The sequence below is a fragment of the Physeter macrocephalus genome, chromosome 6, assembly GCF_002837175.3.
Source record: "Physeter macrocephalus isolate SW-GA chromosome 6, ASM283717v5, whole genome shotgun sequence".
In the NCBI taxonomy this organism is placed as follows: Eukaryota; Metazoa; Chordata; class Mammalia; order Artiodactyla; family Physeteridae; genus Physeter; species Physeter macrocephalus.
The window spans coordinates 7,854,816-7,880,541 of record NC_041219.1 but is presented as its reverse complement, the minus strand read 5'-3'; the positions used below and the strand labels follow the sequence as shown (position 1 = coordinate 7,880,541).

The 25,726-nt window shown below is 35.7% G+C and overlaps 1 protein-coding gene across 1 annotated transcript in view; it reads right to left on the bottom strand.

Moving 5' to 3' along the window:
• The window catches only part of TBC1D15 (TBC1 domain family member 15), a 72,296-nt gene that overhangs the window by 21,440 nt on the left and 25,130 nt on the right, over window positions 1–25,726 (bottom strand). Inside the window, exons 5-12 of the mRNA XM_028490401.2 lie at window positions 24,736–24,874; window positions 19,517–19,727; window positions 12,536–12,638; window positions 11,494–11,544; window positions 10,991–11,188; window positions 9,803–9,931; window positions 8,727–8,830; window positions 7,650–7,744 (exon numbers count right to left, since the gene is read on the bottom strand). Of these exons, the coding sequence (XP_028346202.1) occupies window positions 7,650–7,744; window positions 8,727–8,830; window positions 9,803–9,931; window positions 10,991–11,188; window positions 11,494–11,544; window positions 12,536–12,638; window positions 19,517–19,727; window positions 24,736–24,874 (1,030 nt within the window). The remainder of the gene's footprint in view (window positions 1–7,649; window positions 7,745–8,726; window positions 8,831–9,802; window positions 9,932–10,990; window positions 11,189–11,493; window positions 11,545–12,535; window positions 12,639–19,516; window positions 19,728–24,735; window positions 24,875–25,726) is intronic.

Genomic DNA, 25,726 nt, shown 5'->3' with positions numbered 1-25,726 from the left:
GCACGAACCCGCGCCCCCTGCATCGGCAGGCGGACCCTCAACCACTGCGCCACCAGGGAAGCCCTCCCATTCCCTCTTGAACTCACTCCAGTCAGGCTATCACATCCACCACTCCACCAAAACTCCTTTTTAATCAAAATCTTCAGTGATCTCATTACTCTGTTCAAAAGTCAATCCGAGTTTTCATTTTACTTGACATCCCAGTCACTCCTTCCTGAAATACTTTCTTCACTTGACTTCAGGACAATCTCTCATGTTTGCTCTCCTTTTTCTCTGGTTCTTTTCTCAGTCTCTTTTCCTAACTGTTCCTACTTGTAAGTTAAAGTGCCTCAGGGCTCAAGTTATCAGACCTCTTCTTTTCTAAATGCACTCACTCCCTTGGCAATGTCATCTAGTCTCCTACCATCTATATGTTGATAACCTCTAAATTTCTATCCCCAGCCCCTAGCTCTCCTCTGAATTCCAGCCCTATATATCCACTTCCTACTCTTTTTTTTTTTTTGTGGTACGCGGGCCTCCCTCTGCTGCGGCCTCTCCCGTTGCAGAGCACAGGCTCCGGACGCGCAGGCTCAGCGGCCATGGCTCACGGGCCCAGCCGCTCCGCGGCATGTGGGATCCTCCCAGACCGGGGCGCGAACCCGGTTCCCCTGCATCGGCAGGCGGACGCGCAACCACTGCGCCACCAGGGAAGCCCCACTTCCTACTCTTAAGGACATTCAACAGGCTTTCTCAAACTTAGTATGTCCAAAACTAAACTCCAAATATTCCCCTCCAAACTTGCTTCTCTCATAGTTTTTCCCTGTCTTAATAAAAAACAGCAACTCTATACCTCCAGTTGCTCACCTTAAAAACTCTGTCATTCTTGAGTATTTGCTTCTCTTGTCTGACACTGATCTATCTGTTAAACCTCCAAAATACATGAAGAAACCAACACTGAGATCTCCCACCCACTCACTCCACCCCCTACCCTGATTCACTCCACTCTAGCCACACCGGTCTCCTTGCTCTTCTTCTAACATGTGGAGGTCCTAAAGCAGAACCAAGTCTAGACCATGCTGTTCCCCTCTGCCCAAATGTCCTTCACCCAGATAGTGGTAGAGCATACACCCTCTGCTTCTTTAAGTCTCTATTCAAATTTCACTCAAGCGCTAGCCACCTGGCTCAAGCAACCATCATCTCTCATGTAAATTACAGCAATAGCCTCAAATGGTCTTTCTACCTTCACCTTGCCCCCCAGAGCTATTCTCCATATAGCAGCCAGAGTGATTTGCTACAAACAAGTCAGATTAGGTTACTCTTCTGCTCAAACTCTTCCATTGGCTTCCCATCTCCCTCGTAGTAAAAGTTCAAGTCTTTACAATACACTACAAGGCTCTATGTGATCTGTACCTATTCCTCCACTGTTTCTTCTCTGACCTCATCAGTTTCTATACTCTACCCCAACTCACTCCAGCCACACCTCCCAGCTGTACTTCAAACATGCAGAGACCCTGGAACGGAATGTAAACAAGTCTAACACGTGTTGTTCCTTTCTGCTTGAATGTCCATCACCTAGATATCTGCATGGCTCACTCATTCCCCTTTTCAAGTTTCTACTCAAATATAACATCCTCAGTAAAAGCCTTCTCTCATCACTCAAGTTAAACCTGCAACATCACACATTAAATTTCCTAACCATCTTCCCTGCCTTATTTTTCTTATTTAGCACTTATCACTAATATACCACATATGTTACTTACTTATCTTGTTTACTGTCTGCTCTTCCCCACAAGAATTTTGTCTGTTTTGTTCACTGATGAATTCCCAGTGCCTAAAGGAGAGCCTCGTATATAATATGCACTAAGTAAATATTTATTAAATGAATGAAAATATGATTGAAATAATCAATGTGATTTCCAAAAAGACCCCTGGTGATTCTAACATGCAGCCAAAGTTAGGAAACAGTGCTCTAAAGACTTGGATTCCTGGGCCTTCTTATCTACCTCTTTTTTCCCTAGGTGACATCATCTATTCCCATGGATGTTTATACTGATAGTACCCAAATTTATATATCCTACCCAGACTACCCCAGATTACTCAACTAGCCACTTGACATTCCATTTGTATATCTCACCTTAAGATATATACATAACATCTAATTCAATTTCACTATACCTCAGGCGTCTCAGTAAGTAACACCACCAAATGACCAATTTCTCAAGCCAAGAAATGCAGTCCCATCCCTGATTTCTCTTTCCCCTTCATAACCCACATTTAATACATCAGAAAGTCTTATCAATTTTATCACCAAAATATAACTTGAATCCATCTACTTCTCTACATCTCCACCACCACCATCTCTTGCTTTGGAGTCATTCCTACTAATTGGTCTCCCTGCTCCTACTCTTACCTTGATTTAATCCAATTTCCACAGAGCAGAAAAAAATGACTTTAAAATATAATGATCTTACTTAAAATATTCCAATAGTTCCTCTTCATACTTAACAGTCAACTTCTTGGCATGATCCACAAGGCCTACAGCTTATCTGTGTATTTTTTTTTCAATACAGAGAATTTATACCAAAACAAACAAACAAAAAAAACACAGCAACAAAAAGCTTTTGGTAATTTTTCCTGAAGAATACTTTTGGGAAAAAATATTACAGGAAAAAAATGTTTTAAAATGAATGTATATATACTTCTATTAATAGAGAGCAGTATAGTTGAAAGGCCACTTAATAATTCGATCTGATTATGAAGGAGTCTACGCTATGGAACTAACTAGATAGATGACTTAAGACAATTTACTAACCTTTTCTGAGCTTCAAGTTTATTATCTGCTAAAAATGAGAAAACTGGACTAAATTTTGTCTCAATTCAAACTATGTAATGGGCATATAAAACATCTAAATTTTTCTTCCAATCTCATGGAAACAGTGAAAATAGGACACAAGAAAGATTGAGAAGATCAGAGCCATCACTGATGTTGCTTGACAAAAAGGGAAGAGGGTATGGAATGTGGAAGGAAAAGGCTTAAAACACTGGATTAGTTTATCTCTAAGATCTCTTTAAGTCCCAATACTTCCAAGCAGGAAGAAACAGTCCATTACCATTTTCCCTACTGAAACAGAAAATAACAGGAGGCTTCAGTTGGAAACTTCAGATAACCCCATGCCTCAAGATCCCCAACCTTTTGTCTTAACCAGAGGAAGGACATAGTTTATTCTGGTCTAATTTATTTTTCAGGAAAAAAAGTTATTTTTCGACTGAAAATTGAAATTTGTCTTTATGTCTACACAAAAGCTGCCAAATCACTCAGTTATGTTAGGATTTCTAACAATGATTTACAGAATTTTTTCTTCCATAGGATGGTGGTGATGACCGTGGTGATAAAAATATCCCTCTATCTTTATTTATAAAGCTATAGATACACAAAACCAAATACAGTATAAGAATTTTACAAATTAAGTTCCACTACTATCAAAAACTATCCTAAAATTATATGGAGGCTATGTAAAATACTTAACAGCATTAATACTGGATACTGCCCTTATTAATCATGTGACTTGGACAAGTCATTTATGCTCTCAATGCTTCAATTTTCTTATCCGTTTAATGGAGGTTATCAGGTAGACATATACAGCAGTAATTATGCATACCTTCAGTAACTTATGACAACCTGGCCTTTATCCTAAGAGCCAGACAACCCAGTAACTATTCAGAAATAAGTCTAATTCTTTTAAAGTAAAATTCTATCAAGTATCTCTTTTTTAGAGAGTAGATATTCCTAGATAAATAGTTACTCACTTCTTAAATACTGATAAAAAATGTACTATCTGGAGTCATTTATTTAATTAAAAATAAAATATATGCATATTAAGAGAAGGTCTGGAGGGATATAAACCAAAGCCTCTTAACCATAGTTGTTATCTTTGAATGACAGAAACAAAATTTTTATTTTCTTCTTTTTGTTCATCTATAGTTTCTAATTTTTCTATAATAAACACAAGATGTTTCTGTAATGAGGAATACAATAATTTCTTAATGAAAATTAACAAGTAAAGTTAAACACTTCTTTTTTAATTCATGTTTTGGAACTCAAAATAAAATATATCAATATATATACCGACTGAACTCATATTCCTATTGGAAGAGGAACGACCAAGAATATTAAACACACATTTTAATGCACTTTCCATTCTGGTTTCTTTTTTTTTTAACTGAAGTATAGTTGATTTACAGTATCAAAATAGTTCCAGGTATATAACATAGCACAGTGTTAAATTTTTATATATTACACTCCATTTAAAGTTACTACAAAATAACAGCTATATTTCTCTGTGCTGTACAATATATCCTTGTTGCTTATCTATTTTATACATGGTAGTTTGTGTCTCTTAGTTCCCTACCCCTATCTTGGTCCACCTCTCTTCCCTCTCCCCACTGATAACCACTAGTTTGTTTTCTATATCTATTAGCCTGTTTCTGTTTCGTCACACACATTTGTTCATTGTATTTTTTTATATTCCATATATAATTGATAACAGAGTATTCATCTTTCTCCATCTGACTTATTTCACCAAGCATAATACTCTCTAGGTCCATTCACTTTGTTGCAAATAGGAGAATTTCATTCTTTTTTATGGCTGAGTAATATTCCGCTGTGTGTGTGTGTGTGTGTGTGTGCGCGCGCATACGCACATACCACATCTTTACCAATTCATTTGTTGTTGATGGACACTTAGGTTGCTTCCATATCTTGGCAATTGTAAATAATGCTGCTATGAACACTGGGGTGCATGTATCTTTTCAAATTAGTGTTTTCATTTTCTTCAGATATACATCCAGAAGTGGAATTGCTGGATCACACGGTAGTTCTATTTTCAGTTTTTTGAGGGACCTCCATACTGTTTTCCATAGTGGCTGCACCAATTTATATTCCCACCAACAGTGTACAAGGGTTCCCTTTTCTCCACATCCTCACCAACATTTGTTATTTGTGGTCTTTTTGATGATAGCCTTTCTGTCAGGTATGAGGTAGTATCACACTGTGGCTTTGATTTGCATTTCTCTAATGGTTAGCAATGTTGAGCATCTTTTCACGTGCCTGTTGGCCATCTGTATGTCTTCTTTGGAAAAATGTCTACTCAGGTCTCCTGCCCATTTTTTAATTGGTTGCCTGGTTTTTTTGAGCTGTTTATATATTTTGGATATTAACCACTTATCAATCCCATCATTTACAAATATTTTCTCCCAGAGGGGCTTCCCCTCTGCTTGGTGGCTGTCACCTCCCTTTCAGGACCAGGGCCAGGTCCAAGCTCGCTTCCTTCCCTCTGAGTGTGCACCCCCATGTATCTCCTCCACCAGGGACAGTGCTGGAACCAGAAGGGCTGGTGTAGGCATTCCGAGTGCGTAGGGGCATGGGCTACGGTGGTCCAGCGATGGTCAGACATTCACACTGCTTCTGATGTTCCGTGTGTGTAAGTGCCAGTAATGGCTGCCCCCACTCTGCTCATATGCTGCTTCAGGTCTGAGCTGCTTCTGTGTCTCACAGCCGATCTCCCAAGCGGGGCTGGGGTGTTTCCTTAGCTCAAGCCAGGGTGTGCATTGGAGCGGTCACAGGAAACCAACCAGCCACTTGTACAGTCTTTAATTCACCCCCTCCACCCTGCCTCAGGAGCAAGAAAGCATGTGCACATTCCTCAAGAGCAGAGTGCAGGCTTCCCACAGCCCTCCTGTTAGTCTCACAGCCCTCCAACCAGCCAAGAGGGCTTGTCTTCCCTCTGCTGGACCCCAGGACTGGGGTGCCCAATATGTGGCTCAGACCATTCATTCCCCAAGGAGGCTCTCCACCCATGTAATCTCTCTTTTCCTCTGAGTCCCCTCCCAGGGACACAGGTCCCAACCTCATCACTTCTCTTTCCTTCCCACTCAATATCGTGTGTTATCCTTCTTACTGTACAGGAGTCTTTTTGCCAGTCTCCAGTTAGTTTTCAGTGAGAATTGTTCCACAGGTAGATGATTTTTGATGTGTCTGCGGGGGAAGGTGAGTTCTGCATCCTCTACTCCACCGTCTTGATCTCCTCCTCTCTGAGAGAAAGTTTTATAACCTTTAATATCTGGCCCAAGTTCACAACAATGTCAGCTTTCTTGGAGGGCTAGAGAGCCAGATAGAGGCTTTGCAGCTAGAAAGAGTGCCCAAATCACATTCTGAAGGCTGCCCTAGGAGGTTCTAGGTATTTTCGTGGTAAGAATCTTTGCCATAAGCCTCTGATTTTTCACATGGGCCCTAACTCCGTACTATATACCTTCATTTCTTAAATCTTATCAACACTTCCATGCAACCCTCTCATGCATTTTCAAAATTAAGAAAAAATTACCAATAAGACTTCTATAATCTCTTAACCTCGAATTTCTCTTCTCCTGTTCCTCGCTGACAGACTTCCACTGTAGTTTCATTCTGAAGTATTCATCACTATAGAAAACAATTTTATACCAAAAAAGGTTATTTGAACACCTAAAAAACAAATTTAATGTATCAAAGCATTGATGGTGCTAGTGAGATGTAAACTTATAAATATGATAGTGAAATGTTTAAAGTTATGATCAAAGGAAAAATAAAATAACCTTATACATGTCATAAACTTTATTTAAACTACTAGAATAAGTTAGGTATGATTTTAAGGAAACATTTACTTCAGTCGTTAATATCAGACCTAAAATTATTCCAGTCATTAAATACTTTAGCCACTAAAGTTTCCGAATAATTACAAATACAAACCTATGAGATTTTTTTTTTTTAATGTGACATAAGAGTACCATTTTCCAACCAGTTTACTACAGAAACTTGTTGATGTGAAAATGTCTTAGAAGGACTGGCAAACATGTTGAAAAGAGAAAGGACTGTCTGAGTTTGAATATACACATAATGACTGAAAGTGAGCTTTAAATAAAAGGTTAGACCGACAAACTGGGAATAAGTATACCTGGGAAGTTGGTCTGTGTTTCTTTTCAAGTCTGATAATTACTTAAAAATAGAAACACATTTCCAAAAAAAAAAAAAAGTCTTCCCTCTGCTGGACCCCAGGACTGGGGTGCCCAATATGTGGCTCAGACCATTCATTCCCCAAGGAGGCTCTCCACCCATGTAATCTCTCTTTTCCTCTGAGTCCCCTCCCAGGGACACAGGTCCCAACCTCATCACTTCTCTTTCCTTCCCACTCAATATCGTGTGTTATCCTTCTTACTGTACAGGAGTCTTTTTGCCAGTCTCCAGTTAGTTTTCAGTGAGAATTGTTCCACAGGTAGATGATTTTTGATGTGTCTGCGGGGGAAGGTGAGTTCTGCATCCTCTACTCCACCGTCTTGATCTCCTCCTCTCTGAGAGAAAGTTTTATAACCTTTAATATCTGGCCCAAGTTCACAACAATGTCAGCTTTCTTGGAGGGCTAGAGAGCCAGATAGAGGCTTTGCAGCTAGAAAGAGTGCCCAAATCACATTCTGAAGGCTGCCCTAGGAGGTTCTAGGTATTTTCGTGGTAAGAATCTTTGCCATAAGCCTCTGATTTTTCACATGGGCCCTAACTCCGTACTATATACCTTCATTTCTTAAATCTTATCAACACTTCCATGCAACCCTCTCATGCATTTTCAAAATTAAGAAAAAATTACCAATAAGACTTCTATAATCTCTTAACCTCGAATTTCTCTTCTCCTGTTCCTCGCTGACAGACTTCCACTGTAGTTTCATTCTGAAGTATTCATCACTATAGAAAACAATTTTATACCAAAAAAGGTTATTTGAACACCTAAAAAACAAATTTAATGTATCAAAGCATTGATGGTGCTAGTGAGATGTAAACTTATAAATATGATAGTGAAATGTTTAAAGTTATGATCAAAGGAAAAATAAAATAACCTTATACATGTCATAAACTTTATTTAAACTACTAGAATAAGTTAGGTATGATTTTAAGGAAACATTTACTTCAGTCGTTAATATCAGACCTAAAATTATTCCAGTCATTAAATACTTTAGCCACTAAAGTTTCCGAATAATTACAAATACAAACCTATGAGATTTTTTTTTTTTAATGTGACATAAGAGTACCATTTTCCAACCAGTTTACTACAGAAACTTGTTGATGTGAAAATGTCTTAGAAGGACTGGCAAACATGTTGAAAAGAGAAAGGACTGTCTGAGTTTGAATATACACATAATGACTGAAAGTGAGCTTTAAATAAAAGGTTAGACTGACAAACTGGGAATAAGTATACCTGGGAAGTTGGTCTGTGTTTCTTTTCAAGTCTGATAATTACTTAAAAATAGAAACACATTTCCAAAAAAAAAAAAAGGCCAGTTTATGTTATAAGAGCACCAGGAAAATAATTTAAAGGTAATTAACCTAAATAGCAAATACACTTATGAGTCATTCTTATAATTTCATAATAAACTGTAAAAATGAATCAAGATAAATGAGATATATTTAAAAATCTATATCTTAGTATGCTTAAAATGTTTATACAAGGGGACTAGAATTTTTTTACCATCATTCTACATATTCACCAATGTAACTGCAATGAAGTCCCTCTAATAAGTGTTTCTGGTTTGAAATTAACTACAGTGCTCACAATATTTAAATTAAAAAGATGAAAATAAAAATATGTTCCCCTACCCTAGTCTATTCCACGTTATATGGGTGAGTTACTTGGATTTCTTTAATGAGCACACAAAAGACCATTACTTACATTTTTTGTTTTTGTAATTGAGTTCTTTCCTCTTTGGTACTGTCCCAAGGAAAATAACCCAGAAGAAATTTCCATGCTTGTTTTCTCAATACATGACTAAGTCCCTGAAGAAAACATGCACATTAAACACATTTGTAAAAAATGAATGCAATACTTTAAGTTCACAAAACTTGCACATAAACAGAAAAACTACTATTTAAGAGATAGTTTTATATAGGCATACGTCATTTTATTGCACTTTGCTTTACTGCACTTCTCAGGTATTGCATGTTTTATTAAATTGAAGGTTTGTGACAACCCTGTGCCAAACAAGTCTACCAGTGCCATTTTTACAACAGCGTTTGCTCACTTCATGTCTCCACGTCACAGTTTGGTAATTCTCGCAATATTTCAAACTTTTTCTTTACTGTCGTATTTGATATGGTGATCTGTGATCAGTGATCTTTGATGTTATTGTTATTATTTTTTTGTTTTGTATTTTTTAAAATACATATGCTGTTTTCTTAGACATGACGCTATTGCACACTTAATCGACTTAATACAGTATAGTGCAAACATAATTTTCATATGCACTGGGAAATCAAAAAATGTGAGCGACTCGCTTATTTGCAATATTCACTTTACTGCAGTAGTCTGTAACCGAACCCAAAATACCTCCGAGGTATGCCTGTACATAAAAATAACTCAATTCAGTAAAAACTACCTTGTTTTTGACTTCTAGATGCCGAAGATGTAAGCAGCTGCCAGAAAGCGTAAACAATGAAGAGTAGACTGTATAGCAGACAGTGGAACTGATTAGTCTTTCTAAACCCAATCCTTACTAGATAAGGGAACTACCACTGAGGAACACAAATGCCTCCTTCATATAACCCACAGAACTTCAAGTAAGAAAGAATAGCCTTCCATAGGCTTAATGGTATATCCCTCCAACCCAACCCTCAGGGACATCACAAACACCTCACTCTGTCCTACATGGATTTTAAGGCAACACTCATCAAAAAGGAGTTCATCTCTCCCACCTCCCAAAAGAAAACGAAAACTTGAATACCAACAGTTTAAAATACTAAAGTAATTACCCCTCTAAATATCATCTGCTTCATATTATCTACATTTAAAATTCTTCCTTCAGAATCAATGTTCTTAGTCCATTCTTCCAATGATACTGGCTCTCTCCTTTGAACAACAGGTCGTTCACCCAAATCGATCTAAAATAAAAAGATAAGCAATAAAGAGTACACCTTTAACAAGTGAAATGAAATCAAGGTATATAGAAACTAAAACTAAAATACTATTACTCAGACATAAGTTCTAACATTTCTAATATTTTCCCTTAGTTTCCAATGTTTAGTTTATAAACTGCAATAGCATTCCATACATTTTACCCTCCTACTAAACATCCTAATAACTGGGTTATAAATTCAGAAACAAAAAAACATTTGTTGTTTTGGGTTTCAATTACATAAGTACAGAACATTCAACATGTAAATTCTAAAACAGACCCTTCACACTAAATGGTATGCTATATTATTAAAAAAGAGTATTATTCCATTAATCATATTTAAAATTAGCTTTCCTTCCAATCCAAAATTTGTAGCTCTCAGAATTGATTCATGATCCATTAGCTCTACTTGGCATTTTCTATAGGTTTTCATTCAATTAACAGATGTTGGTAATTTTTAAATGCCGTTTGCAAAATAAGCCCTTTAATTACGTACAATTTAGATATTTTATAATGTTCTAACTATGTGCAGCCTAGAATTGTAGCAAATTCAAGTCTTGTTGAGCATATATAAAGATTTGCCATAATTCAAGGCCGAAATCCATCTTACTCAAAAAAGAAAAGATTCACATAAGAATAAAAGCCCACGAGTAGTGTCCTGACTAGCTGCCTGTGCAGAGTGTCTGAGAAAACAAAAATTAGGAACAGAACTAGGGGCAACATGCAAGGCTTACTATTTACTCACTGCTATACACTCAATGAAACAAAAACCTGTTCATTATTATCAAAAGGTAATCAAAGAAAAGAGATCCAACACTGATGAACAGAGAAGTGTAAGCAGTAGTTGATGAAGAAGAAACCAGGAATTTGGTGGCAGGACAAGCATTAGTTGTTAGATATATTAGGGAGCAAAAGTTATAAAGGATTGTGAGAAAGAGGCAGGTATGACCAAAATTGAGTTTCTATTTCTGTAACATTCAGTACACTTTAAAAAGCATTTCTCCTGCTAAAATACAAGAGCTATATTAATATAAACTCCACTCACTCTTGTGATGACTTCAAATCCTGGTTCTTCTTGCTGATTTATCTTTAAACCTGGAATAGCATCACTAAGAAAATCTGCCATCTCTGAAGGCGGCCGCTGATGTGCAGAAGGATCGCTGCCTCTTAAACTATCAAAAATGTAGTTTGTGACTTTGGAAAATCCTACCATAGTGGCTGTGTAAGGGTCCTTTTTAATCTTCTATGCAGCAGAAAGAAAAATATTGGCAAAATTAATTCAGATAAAGAATAAAAATACCTCATGACAGGCAAAAGGGCAAAGGTTTTTAAAGGGGGGGAAATCAGAACTAAAACAGAGCATTCTAAGATTATTTTAAAATTTTATTTTTCTGGGGAGAAAAATTTAAATTTTCTAAGCCCATTTTTTCATTTGGTGAAAACAGTACATTAAATAGCAAGCTAATGCTACTGATTGAATTGCAGATAAACACATGATTTGCAGGCTTCATTCAATCTGCACACACCAGAAATATCTGCAGTGCTTACTTTCCACTGATGGACGGCCCACAACAGCTTTCTTCTCTCTAACAGTCCTGCCTTCACAGAAAAAAATATTTCTTGAAGTGGGTCGTACCACACTAGTCTAACACAATATATTTGATAGCTAAGTTTAAATGCTCACAATAGTCAAATATTAGCTGACATTTTAATCTAATCATATACCTGGTGAATCATGCCAACAAGAGTAATTTGTTCCGGACAGTGCTGTCCTAGAAAACAGTAAAAAAGTTTTTCTACTGCTAGAGTTACTTCTAAATCCCAAACTGCCTGCTTATTCATATTTAGCAAAAAATAGTTACTTCTTAAAGGTCTATCTTTAAAATGATTATTTTCACAATAAGAAAAACAGTTTCCTCACTTTTTATTTTAATCATTATTTAGCTCTTTTGTCCTCCTTCCTAAAAAGTTCCCTCTTTATCTTCAGAACCAAAAAGAGATACCATGCGGGACAAAGAAGCACTCAAACATTTGTTGAATGAATAAGTGAATAAATGAATGAGTAAACAAAAATGTCATTAGTTTACATAGCAACCTGAGTGAAAAATAAATTATCTTTTTTTCTGCCTGTGTTAAGGGCACATTTTTAGCCAAATGCAAGAATATACTCAAATACTTTAAGAGGAATTAGACTAAACTGACCTCAAATGAACCAACTTAAACATAAAATAAAAATTCAAACCAGATTTTTGCATAAGCTTATCACTGATTAATTCGAAGTGGCTTACCCAGTGACTTTTCACCTAATCAGTGCAAGCTATGATAATAAAAATCTGATGTCCAATTTCAATTATGATAAAGGGGAAAATTGCTGTAAGAGTAATTAAGAACCAGGGAAGCTTCTGAGTCTTACAAATAATATGACACATATTATTCTTTCTATAAAATTACAGAGAATAGTTCCATAAGGTTTACACATGCAGACACTTGCCTCATTCTGTATAATCTTTGAGAAAGTGAGAGGTAGGATGCATATAAAGTAATGGGGTCAGACAAACAGATTAACATAAGATAGACTAAAGAAACATACTTGTATTATACCATATGCTGGTTCATCAAGAAGATTTTCAAAAGACTGTGAAAGACTCTTATTCTGACAATTCACAAGAAGTGTTCTTTTGTCTTGTGGAGATCTGTAATAAAAAGAAGGGATTTGTAGAAAACAGTAGCACTCCGCATCAATGACTACCTAAATAATTACTAATGCACAGTTATTTTTCCGTAACAACAACAAAAAACCTTAAATGTCCAGTTCTAGAACTGTTTCCCATTAATTCAATATTAGCAAGTACTTAGTAACTACCTTAAGTGAGTTCCAAGACTACATGAAACATTAAATATTAAATTAACAAATATAAAAGGGATGAAGTATATTTTTATTCTAGGTAAAGCCAAGAGGACTAAATTATAATGAACCCAAACTTTTGTTTAGAATTATAGTAGAAAATTCTTACAAATATATCTTCCATTATAAGAATATATCTTCTCTTATAAAGAAAGTTGAAACACACTTTAGGATTCATCAGTATATATAATATGTACACTACAGGAAAATGTCCTATTTTGAAATGGTTTCCAACTTCACTCCACAGCTTGGTAGTACTGCAATATAAGATGTTAAAAATACAAGATACAATGTCTTAATTATTTGTTAAAGATCATTAATTATGCTAACCATTATTATAAACACACATGGTTGTAATGTACAGTTCAGGTACAGTATATTTTTAGTTCTTGCTTATTGAGCTCCGGACATGTTTTTCTCCACACTTCCTAATAACTACAGAATAAACAAAATGCTTTCCAAATAGACATCTAATTTGAAGTAATCAAATGAATTATCCAGTCTTTTTTCTGTTCAAAAAGTTTTATAATTTAGTAAGTCAGCTGTAATAAATCCACAACTTTTGTGTTTAAAAACAAAAATTAAATGCATTATTTTGCTGCTATCTACTTCTAGTTTATTATAAATGTTTGAGATAAGAACTTTAATAACAGTTATCTCTTCTCAATTCTAACATAACAGGATGCAACAGCAATGCTGGGGGGATATGAAATCCAAAACAGGATCTTATTCTTACTTAGAAACAGCACTCGATCATCAAAGACAATAGTAGCTGAATAAGCCCCTTAGCTTCTTAAAAGAGCTAAGGTTGAGTCATTTGAAGTAGGAAAAAAATAACTTTTTAAACGTTCAATTTTCATTAATCTCCATTTTTCTGAACATCTTCTGGGGGTCACACTTAACATGAAGACCTATAGGTTCTCACAAGGCATTTCTTAATGATAGGTCAACTTGTAAACGTAGCAGGAGAAAAAGAAAAGTAACTAGTATAGAAGCATACTTTTTTCCTAACACAGTGCTGCTGGTGCTATGGTTATTATTTTTTGTTTCTAAAAATAGATTAAGTCAAATTTTTTCTTTAAACTACAAATAAAAAAATGATCATGAAAGTCAAAACACTGGCTATGCATGCTGAAGGGGAACACATATGCAAACTTCAGTTATCTGTGCCCAGCCAATTATTATGGCTTCAGATCTAAAACTATGGTCACAAAGCTGGAGATGGGAAGAGGAAATGACTTCTCAACCAACAAAGAACCACAGATACTTTTTTAAAAAGGAAAGATTTCTTTTTTTTTTTATACCTAATGCTCTGTGATGAGGGGCTGGGGGAAGTCACATTAGACTTGGTTGACACTGAAGAAATCAACAAAACATTTTTTTGAAGTATATCAGTAAGAGGACAGGTAATAATGTTGCTAAGCAACTTCAGAGCTCACCAAAAGGAGGGCTGGCATTCCAGAATATTGTTACATTTCCACCTGCCAGGTTACCACACTGATTTAATCTGGGAATATTAAATATTATATTTATATATTCTGGGGATATTATGGATTCTGGGAAGTTGATCACTCATGACAATATTATTCAAGGCTTTCAAAAACTCATTGCAGCAGTAAGATAGAACTTTTAATGATGTTAACATCAGCAATTCTATTAGATCCTACTAAAGGGCTTAAAGAAAACCATTGTCAAATATCACAACTACAGACGCATAACTACCAAAAATTCATAAGTACTTTGGGGTGAGCCTCTCCCAAAAGCTTCAGAATTCAGAAATTATAACAGTTGAAGAATTTTTGTGCACTGAGATGTAATAGTTACTATTTTATATTGCTACCGAGAAGACCAATATAGAAAGCTAAAGAAATAAATAAAAATATCATTGCAAAAGATATAAAGCCGAAAAGGTTAATAAAAAATAAAAAGTACAGAATATTTACAACAAAACTATATAGTTTATTCCCATCCATATAATTTATACATATATGTATGTATGTGTATGTATATATGTATGTGTGTGTGACTATTATGTATCTCACAAAGGGAATAAATGAGGGTCTAGGACCTAATCTCATAAATGACTGGTGCTATAAGATGTTACAACCAACTTGGCTTTTTAAGGAAATATTTTACTGCTTGGATATTTATGTATTAATTTTAAAATGGCCCAATATATAAAATAATTTTAACAGAACCAATAACTTTCATTCATATCCTAGCAACCAACTTGGTTCCAGAAATGTAACAAAAATGTATCTGTGGCTCATTCTTTTACCCAACTGAATACCATGTTCTAAATGGTGATAAGTCAAAGAACACTAAAGAATATCAATGAATAGGACAATTTGTTTGTCCCAGTAGATAAGAAAACCATTTGAGAAATAATGTCTCAAGAAGTTGGCCTATTTTTTGCACTGACTAATCCAGTTAATGAGACTGAAAGAAGGAACTGTGCATAGTTACCCAACCTTTACCTCGCTCTTTCGAGGCTGGACATCCCTAGCAAATCTGCAATTTCTGTTCGTCTGTACGGTAAGACCCTTAATTCGTTATGGGGAGTGTTAGGAAGACATCATGGCCACAGATGCAAGCCACATTCTTCAATTTAGGTTAATCAAGAAAAAAAGATAATGTGGTCTGAATCTCCCTCTATTGATGTTTTGAACTCAGAAAACACAAGAAGGATGACCCAGAAACAGAGTGGCTGGGACCCCAGCGAAGCTGCTGACACACCAGGGTTTTCCTGGTCTCCCTTCTTCTCCTGGTCTCCACAACAATCTGCGACCATAGGAACATGACTCTGGAAGGACCATTTTGCTTAGGATAACTGCTCCAGAGACAGGAAATGATACCTAATAAAGTAAAAAATGGGGGATATTTGGGACTTTTCATTTCCTTGGACTAATTGTGAATTCCATTTATTTAGATCATAAGTAATGAACATAAAAAACAAGAACCTTTAACATCTCCCTAAGAATCTGATAATGGAAGATGTTTATACAAATATGGGATTTATTTTTATACTGGTGTCTGTTTATCTGGAATATCTATATTCTACCACCTGGACTCAGCATATATGACACAATGCAGTTGTGCATAATTTATGATGGGAAAGAGAATGGGAGGGTGCTTATTTTCTGCCTAGTGTACAGAGGGGCCTTGGGGATAAAATATTTGATGTACTATTCTTACACATTTCAGACTATTCAGGGGGCAAAGAATAAACTGGCCCCTCAGTGTCAAAGGAGAATATACAATGGAGAAGTGGCTGGTACTAAGGATGAAGCTTTTAAAGCTCACTTTACAAAGCTATCTCCTCCCCCAGAAACAGCTACATCCTTGTTTGACCATAAATGTGATTAAGCCTAGTGGGAAGAGAGGAAAAAAAGTGTAGGAAGTCAGACTCCTCTGCTAGGTTCTTCTCTTTGACCACGTCATTAAGGGCTATAATTAATCACATGCTCACATTCTAACCCATTTTATCCTCTTCTTAGTTAATCTCATTCTCTCTCAGAGCTTCAATTACTAATAACACTAACACACACACACACAAACTTACATATTATCCTACTATATGCTCTCATCGTGCTATATCCCTGATTCATAGCACTTATTACAGCTGAAAACTTATGATTATTTGTATAAGCGATCTTTTTCTTTTCTGCAATAGTACAAACTCCATGAAGACAGACACCATATCTTTTTTGACTAAGTGCTCCTTTCCAGCACTTAGTATGGTGTCTAGAACATAGTGGGTCCTCAAAAAAAAAATACTTGTTGAATGAAAAAGTAGAGAGAGGGGAACACCATTCCCATGGCTTCTTGTTTCCAGGTGCAAATATGCACTCCTATTAAAGAAAATCTTCACGGGGACACATCTGACTGCTGAGATCAGGAAAGAGTAAGGTGCATGCATGGCATAACCCCTTCCAGGCTCTCTTTATCTCTTGGATCAGCCTGCCAACAGAGTAGGTGGTTTCTAGTCTGCTCTCATTCATGTCTTAAGTGGTCTGCCCTCACTAGGGAGACCTGTGGTTGTCCAAAAATGATAACTGGATGACTTCAACATTAATTTGGGCTGAATTATTATGATGCTACATATCTAAGCCTCACCAATACAGAAAAGGAAACATAGTTTCACTTACAACCTTCATTAAAACATCACCAACACATATTTAAGGTACATATTCTCTTATAAGCACCTAAGTAATTGTTGAGTCTATCCTTGAACCCATCCAGGACAGAAAACTCTCTACCTCATGAGCTAATTCCTTGTAATTTCTACCCCTTGAGCTATTTCCTTCCAATTTATCTCTGAAGCCATACAAAACAAATCTAGTCTATTTCTTTTAACAATCCTTTTGAAATTAGTTGTAGAACTGACAAGTACCATGCCATTTATTCATTCAACTAAGAGTTACTGAACAAACACTATGTGCCAGGCACTCTGGCTAGGAATTTAGAAGAAAGTGTAAACCAGATAGATGCAATCCCCGCCTTTATGGGCTTATATTCTAGAGGAAAACATAACAGAAGTAAACAGACAAAATGATTTTATTCTGTTAAGGGCCATGAAGGAAGCAAACAAGAGAATGAGAAAGCAAAAAGGAATGGGGGTGGGAACCTACATTAAATGGGAGACTAAGCATCCAGAAAAGCCCTTCTGAGGAAGTGACATTAAACTGAGACCAGGGATAAGAAAGGGAGAAGAATATTCTAGACAAAAGAAATACATATAGGACCCTAAGACAAGAAAGAGTTTAGGGCATTTCAGGCACTGAAAGAAAACCATGTGGCTAGAATATAGAAGAGAATGGCATGAGATGAGGCTTAAGAAATAAACAGAGCTAAGATAGGGCAGGCCCTCACTGACCATAGTAAGAAGCTTGGGTTTTATTTTATGGTGCACCACAACTCCTTCAAGTTAAATCGCCACATCCCCACATGTTTTTCATGATACCATTTTGATCCCTCTCATTACACTAGCCATCTTTTTCCATGTAGTATAGTTAGTCTAACACATCTAAAATGCAGTGTTTAAAACTAAGCCTAGTTCTCCAAAATATGATCTTATCAGTAAAGAATAGAGAGGGACTACCACTTCATTCTAGATACTATGCTTTAATCAACAGTCTCAGAATGAATGAGCTCTTTTGTAACAGTTACATCACAACACAGATTGATACTGAGCTTGCTCTGATGCTAAGACCCTCAAGTCTTTAACAGCCGCTATTCAACAGCCAAGCCTTATGCCCCAGTCATGATAAATGCTCCTCCTGAAATCTACTTAACCCCGTAGGTGGTAGCCTATTCACAGCTTCTCACTTCAAGATCCAAGACCCACATACTACCAACCAGATCTGACTTTCTTATCATTACAGGTACTGATCAGCATGCCTAGTGCCAGCCAGAGGTGGTCAACATGGTAAGGGAAGAGAATTTCATGCCAAAAAACATAGAGTCAATATCTTTCAACTTTTGCATCACTCCTAGCTTTATATAATCTACATTTAGGCATGACATTACTCTATTAAAGTGAGGACATTATTAATGAAGTTAACAATCATCCCTACAATTCCCCAAACTAAAAATCTCAACTTCTCCCTTCTTTTCTCCTCCACAAATCCAATCAATCACAAACTCTAACACTAAATATTCCTCCAACACTTCCTTCTTGTCACTCCCCTAGTTCATGCTACTACAAGCTCATCTAGATGACTGGAACAACCTGCTAACATGATTTACAAGATCCTTCATGCTCTGGCCTTTACTCAGCTCTTTGGCTTCATCTTTAAATCTTGTACCTTCCCTTCCCTCACTATGCAGACCTGTGATACTGAACTACTCTGTCCTGTGAGTACATCATGTTTTATATACCTCCCTCTATCTAAAACATCTCTCCATCTAAATATCTCCTTCCCTTTCATGCTAACGTTCACACATTTGTCAAGCCTCAACCTAGATGTTACCTCCTCCAGAAAGTCTTCCCTGACCCCTACCCAACCCCCAGTCTGAATGAAGTACACTTCCTCCCTTCCTTGTACTTCCTCCATCTTATTTCTTGAGTTTACTGCTATTTACTGGTCAGCATCCTTCACAAGACCATAAATATCAAACAACCAGCACAGTGCTCAGAACTTAATAGATACCACAATTGTATTTGTTGAGAGTGAAAGCGAGAAAGAGTATGTGTGTACAAATGCACATGGGTAAATAAATGGAAGACACAAGATTTCTGGAAAGTGAGAAAGCCCTAACTTCCACACTTACAATAATTTTATTTAGATTTGCCTGACTTAAATTTGTAACATTACAAATGAAACTCTATGTTTAACAGAAACTACATAATAAAAGATAAAATTGGAAAACATATAATCCATAAATTATTGATGTATCATCATTCATTTGAATGTGTATTAAAATACTGAACCGTTCTCTTCTTTAAAACAGTAATAAGGTGATAAGTTGCAGTTCCAAATTACTAAAATGGCAAAATTTTATTCAGTCACTCATCCAAAGTAGTCAATATTCCAGAAAAAACAAAGCTGCTTCTGTCCTAATATGCACATAGGTCACTGACACCTAATGACAAGTAAAAATAGTTTGCCTTGGGACCAACACAACAATCTGGTTTCGATAAGTAGGAAATAATTTGATACTTACTCACACAATACCACATATTTTTCAAGAGAGTCAATCAGTAGTTTGCTATCTCCTTGATGAAAGTGCAGAGCAGGGAGAACGACGTCATCCTTTAGACAGAATACCAAATACGACCAGCCCATACCCTCTTTGTTTTGCTTGATTGATTTCAGGTCTGTCAAACTGAACAGGAATGACCATTTGCTTTTCCCATTTCTATGACTTGGAGCATCTTAAAAACAAGAAAGTGGGGCAAAATATTTTTGTTCACCTTTTTAAAAGGTACTGACAGCACTCTTCATGACTGCCTAACAGATATTTGTTGAACCTAGGGAACAACTACAGCACTGATATTACCATGGCTTCCACCTGTATTAGAAATGGCAACATACATTTTCTTAAAAGAATAGTTTTTAAAATAATTATCTTACTGCATACAAATTGAAAAAAATACTATCCTTATTTAAAATATCAGCTTTGCCCCAAAATGATCATGGCTTTGGAAGCAAGCAGGCCAGATTCAAACTGCAGCACCACCATCTTACTAACTGAATGATTTGGGGCAAATAATTGAATCTCTCTGAGCCTCAGTTTCTTCATCTGTAAAATGGAGATAATTATACTTACCTCCCAATGTTATTCTAAGAATTAAAAGAGATAATACTTGTCAACTAATGAGTACAGTGCCAAGTATATAGTAAATATTCAATAAATATTCATCTTTTCCACTTCCCTCAAATACAAATGGCATGATGCACTTGGAGAGTCATTTAAAACAAAAAAACAAACAAAAAAACCAAAAACAAAACCAACCTTTATTCCTCACTTCCTTTTGGAATTATTTTTACTAGATTACACTGAGTGAAGGTAAAAGTATACCAGTATAAAAAGTAAGGGGGGAAAAGGGGGGTGTGTGGGATGAACTGGGAGATTGGGATTGACATATATGCACTATTGATACTATGTATAAAACAGATAACTAATGAGAACCTACTGTATAGCTCAGGGAACTCTACTCAGTGCTCTGTGGTGACCTAAATGGGAAAGAAATCCAAAAAAAAAAGGGGACATATGTATACGTATAGCCAATTCACTTTGCTGTACAGTAGAAACTAACACAACACTGGTAAAGCAACTATACTCCAATAAAAATTAATTAAAAAAAAAAGTAACATTAGAGTGAGTACACAGACAGACATTTGCAAAAACCCAAACAACAGTGAGGAATTGAGGATGAAAAGGTAACTAAGCTGTGAATGCTTCAAAGAGAATGAATACATTCAATCTTCCTGTTAAATCAACCTTCTACTAAATTAAGACCTCAGTTCAAACCAAACTATAGCTATGTAAAATAAAGCATTTCCTAGTGTGTGTAGGCTGTTTACAGAAGCTTAAAATCCTAGGTTTGTGAATAATATTGCAATTGATAACAAGCAATGTAAAGATTATCTATTTAAATAAAAATTTAAAGAACAAGGGAAAAAAGTTATCTAATACTTATATTTAATTTCTAATCTAAAAATGTTATTTTACTTGAACATTTTAACACAGACTTAAGCATGTCATGTCTCTGAAATTTTAAAAAACCTTTTCTCTAATGTTATTTCCTAAGAAGTGTCATAGTATCCTGTTATTGAAAATCTTTATTAATTCCGTCCCAACGCTATCAATTCCACAAAGATAAACTGCATAGATAATATCTGCTTATAGAACTTACTCAAAGGGTAGATCAGTCAGTACTGACCTGCATGTATGTCACCTTCCTATATAGTCAGAACACTACAGCTCCATCACCTCCAACAAAATCTCCTAAACTGACACAGAAATCTACAGCTTACAGAAACCTCTACCTGCAAGGAATGCAGACACCATTACTCTTTCATGGACACTAATAAGTTATCATTTGAAACAAAGTCCAGAAAGGCTAAGTAACTTATCTATGCAGTGCCCTGCCTACTTCCACACCGGTTCAGATGGTGAACTCATATCTAAGGCTGGTACCAGATTAAGTACCACGTGCTCACTTTATGACACATCATGTTTCACTGCAATTTATATTATAGAGCTCATAACACCATTACAAACTAATATCAAAGTGAGAACAATTCTAGAATTCCAACATTTTATGAATCACTTAAGTGTGAATGCACCTGGACTACCTAGAAAGGATACATACTACTAGATTATCTGCAAAGACCAAAAATATTTTCACAGCAAAACAGCAATGAAAAACCAGATAAAATTTTTTATCTTAAATTCCACAAAAAATATTTAATCAAAGTAATGCAAGAAAATCATATGAAGAATATTAAATAATATATGCAGGCATATCAGAAGTTTGTGCATATTCAAATGTAAAAATTTTACACAGATTTTTCCCTTGTTAATGGAAGAGACACACATTACATATTAAATACAAAAGAAAATTCCTCACACATTTCCTCACTTAAAGCTCTGATAAACAATAAGACAAACATTACAAGTCAATCCCAGAAGTCCCTTTTCTGGAGTATAAGCTTCATGAGAACAAGAACTTAATTCTGTTCACAGCTATATCCCCAGTGCCTAGAAGAGTGACTAGCACATAGTAGGTAGTCAAAGATGTGTTAAATAAATGAATAATCTACTAACCAAGTCAACAGAAAAGTAATCTGCAATTTGGTCTACCAATAATAGCTAACCAGAACTAGAAATTGTTACAAAGGAAAACTAACAGAATCCAACAGTTAACTCAAAATTTCCTTCTTTCTCCTTAAAGAAAGGTAAATAAAGCAAATTAGTTCTGATGAACTTACTGTGTTACCCATTATATGTAAAATATAACTCCAACACACTGACATGGGAAAACTGGCCATAACAGCAAAAAAGTAAACAAAACAATTCAGTAAGTCTCCATATGTCTTGAACAGAATTAACAGCAAGGACATGACATTTTATCTGAATGGGTTTCCAGAACATCACGGCAGTCTGCTGTTCTGGGAAGATATATTTTCAAAACATTTGACCTAATGCATAAAAACAAAGACTTAGCAGTATATTTAAGAAATATAAAGTTTAAAAAGTCTTCAATAGTCAATTTTTTTTAAAGGTTTGTCCCCATTTTGCTCTGTGAATCACAAAAAAATGTGAAGCTTATAATAATAAATAAAATAAACATTTTATTTGAAAAAATGCTTTTTAAAAATGTAAAAAATTATGGCAGAATTTTAAATTCTGAAACATCAAGCTTAGAAAATGTCTTCTTTAAGAAGGAGTTTTGATGAAATATGATTGGATGAGGTAGATAGTCTAGGATAAGATGGGATGGAATGGGATGAGATGAAACAGAGTAAATGTACTTCATTAACTCCTTGTTCTGTTAAATATGTGCATGTGTATGCACACTGGGCCATACTACGCAATGTATTTCTTACTGCTATCATAAAATTTTTTAAACAGTGGAGAAAAGAAAGAAAAAGAAATGTGTCCATAACTTTTAATAATTACTAAATAAAGGCTCTTTACAAGGCATGATGCAATGCCAAGATACATAAGCAGTATTTAGATCTGTGGGTTTCTTGCTAAGCTACGCAGCTACACAGAGGTTCTCAACTCTGCACACTAAAATAACCAGGAGAGCTTCTGAAAAACACAGAAAAATAGGGATGCCCAGGCTCCATCTCCAGAGTATGATTTAATTTGCTGGATGAAACCCAGGCACTGGTACTTTTTTCAAAAGCCTAACTTCCCCATGTGATTTCAATGTGCAGCCAGTTAAAAACCATTAATCTAAAAAGACCTTTATTGTCAGATTATGCTTTTCTCAAACATGTAATGCTTCTTTTATGAAATTTTGAAAACTCACTCCTTTTGCTCATTTCTGTAACCTTTTTCATTTTCAAGGATTTAACAATATTAGGCAAACAAAATAATAGCAATTCACATAAACCAATCCTGAAGATCCAGTCTAAAGAAGTTAAAAATCCCTCACATGCTAAATATACTAAAATTCTGTGGTTTTATCCTTCCTTAACATTTTTGCATTGTTCTGGTTAAGAACCTTCCCTAGAATAGGAATGCAAAACAACAAAAAAAAGACATATATGTATGAGCTGACTGTTATTGAAAGTCTGTGACTTACTATTTCTTAATTGCCACTGTTCCCAAGAAATGATACAGTACAAAGTATAACTACTGTATGAGAATGATTCCCCAGGCCATACATGAAAATCAGTTTTACTTAGTAACAATGCTATATAAACGTAGCAATACATATTCTAGTCAATTTAGGCTAGACTTTTTGAATCTGGTAAATGCGGATAAATCCTAAACTGAGATCAAAATCACTGAAAGGTAAAATATCCTATTAGTTATAAAACACAAAGAAATCAATAGAAAAAAATTTTAACTCTATACAGTGTTTAATATTTTTTAAAAGGATCACAGGGCTTCCCTGGTTGCGCAGTGGTTGAGAATCCGCCTGCCAATGCAGGGGACACGGGTTCGTGCCCCGGTCCGGGAAGATCCCACATGCTGCGGAGCGGCTGGGCCCGTGAGCCATGGCCACTGAGCCTGTGCGTCCAGAGCCTGTGCTCCGCAACGGGAGAGGCCACAACAGTGAGAGGCCCGCGTACCACAAATAAATAAATAAATAAATAAAGTGATCACAAATAGGCTGGCCACATCACAGGTGGGCTAGCTAGATCATATCTGGGGTAGTATATGTGTTCTATCAGATTGCTAGGTTGGCTCTTTTTTGTTACCTACGTGTAGACAGTCACCACACAGCAAACATAAATTTAATGTATATATAAAGGAGAACAGTCGTGGAACATATACAAAGGGGAGTTGCAATGAGCTGTGAAGAAACCAGTAAACACTGAAATTGGAACGGCATGGTTTAGTGGTATACTTCATCTCCCCCTGGTGCTTTAGGATGAAATAACATGATTTTTTTTTTTTATTCTACTGGATTAAGAAAAATGTGCATGAGAGATAGCCAAAGCAATTTTTTTAAGTGTTTCTATTTTCTGCCATTAATAACTACAAAACAGAACAAGTATTTTTAAAGCCTTTTTATGAGGTCACAACCAACAAAGCAACAAAAAGATGAAAAAGGAATATAAATAAAATGAGAATTATACATATTAATCAAAGCACCAACTCATCCTTCTAAGAAACATTAAAGAATTTTCTTTGCACTTTTGTTTATATTATACAGTAGCAAATCAGTTTAAGATTTCAAACGATTTAATTCATACCTCCATTGGTATGTGGTTTCTTTTTAAATGAAATTGTATTAACCATGTCCCACTCTGCTTCGTAACTGTTCAGATGTTCCAATCCTCGATGAGCTCTTTCTTTTGGGGCCTGGGTCCATTCCACGACTGAACTGGAGTCCTAAAATAATTATAACATATAAAATATTTAGGGACTAAGACTAGAATTTCATTTCAATCAATAATATCTTCTCAGCTTCTATATAAATTAAGTTCGTAGGTTGTGGCAGAAATCACTGGTGGGAAAGCCGAACACTATTTCCTATCCTTTTCTCCCTTGCTCAGCTGACCAAGAAGACAAGAAAACCTTCTCCAGATTCTCCTGCAGTTAGGGTTGACAATGAAATATAAGCATAAGTCAACAGTAGGGCCTTGGAAATGCTTTTGCTTTCCTAATAAAAGCTTCATCCCTTTTTCCCTATTTCCTGCTTTTGATGCAGCTATGCTGCCTAAAAACATAATAGCCACCTTATAATCATAAAGACAAACACTGCAAATAGCTCTGAACCTCCAGGCTTCTGGTTATTTGAGGAACATACCCAATGGTGGTTACTTATTTAAACCACCACTGGTTGCACATGTCTCTTAATCAAAATTAGCTAAAAGCTACAAATACCATATCTATATGTTCAGTTCTAAAGAACTTTGTATTTTAAAAGAGAATAAAACCAAAAGTCTAAAATGCTATGTTAATAATCTGACTAAATCAAAAAGTTTAACTTCTATTCAACAAAAGATACCACACATAAGTTAAAGATAAGCAAAACTGTGTGAAAATGTTTCCAAAACATACGGAAGATGACAGAAAAATATCCAGAATACAAAAACAACTCCTACCAATTTACTGAGAAATCAACAAACATCAAAAGAGAAAAATAAGGAAATGGTATGAACAAGCAAATCAAAGAAGAAATATGAAGTGACAAAGGAAGATGTCCAACTTCAGAAACAATCCAAGAAAAGCAAGTAAAGA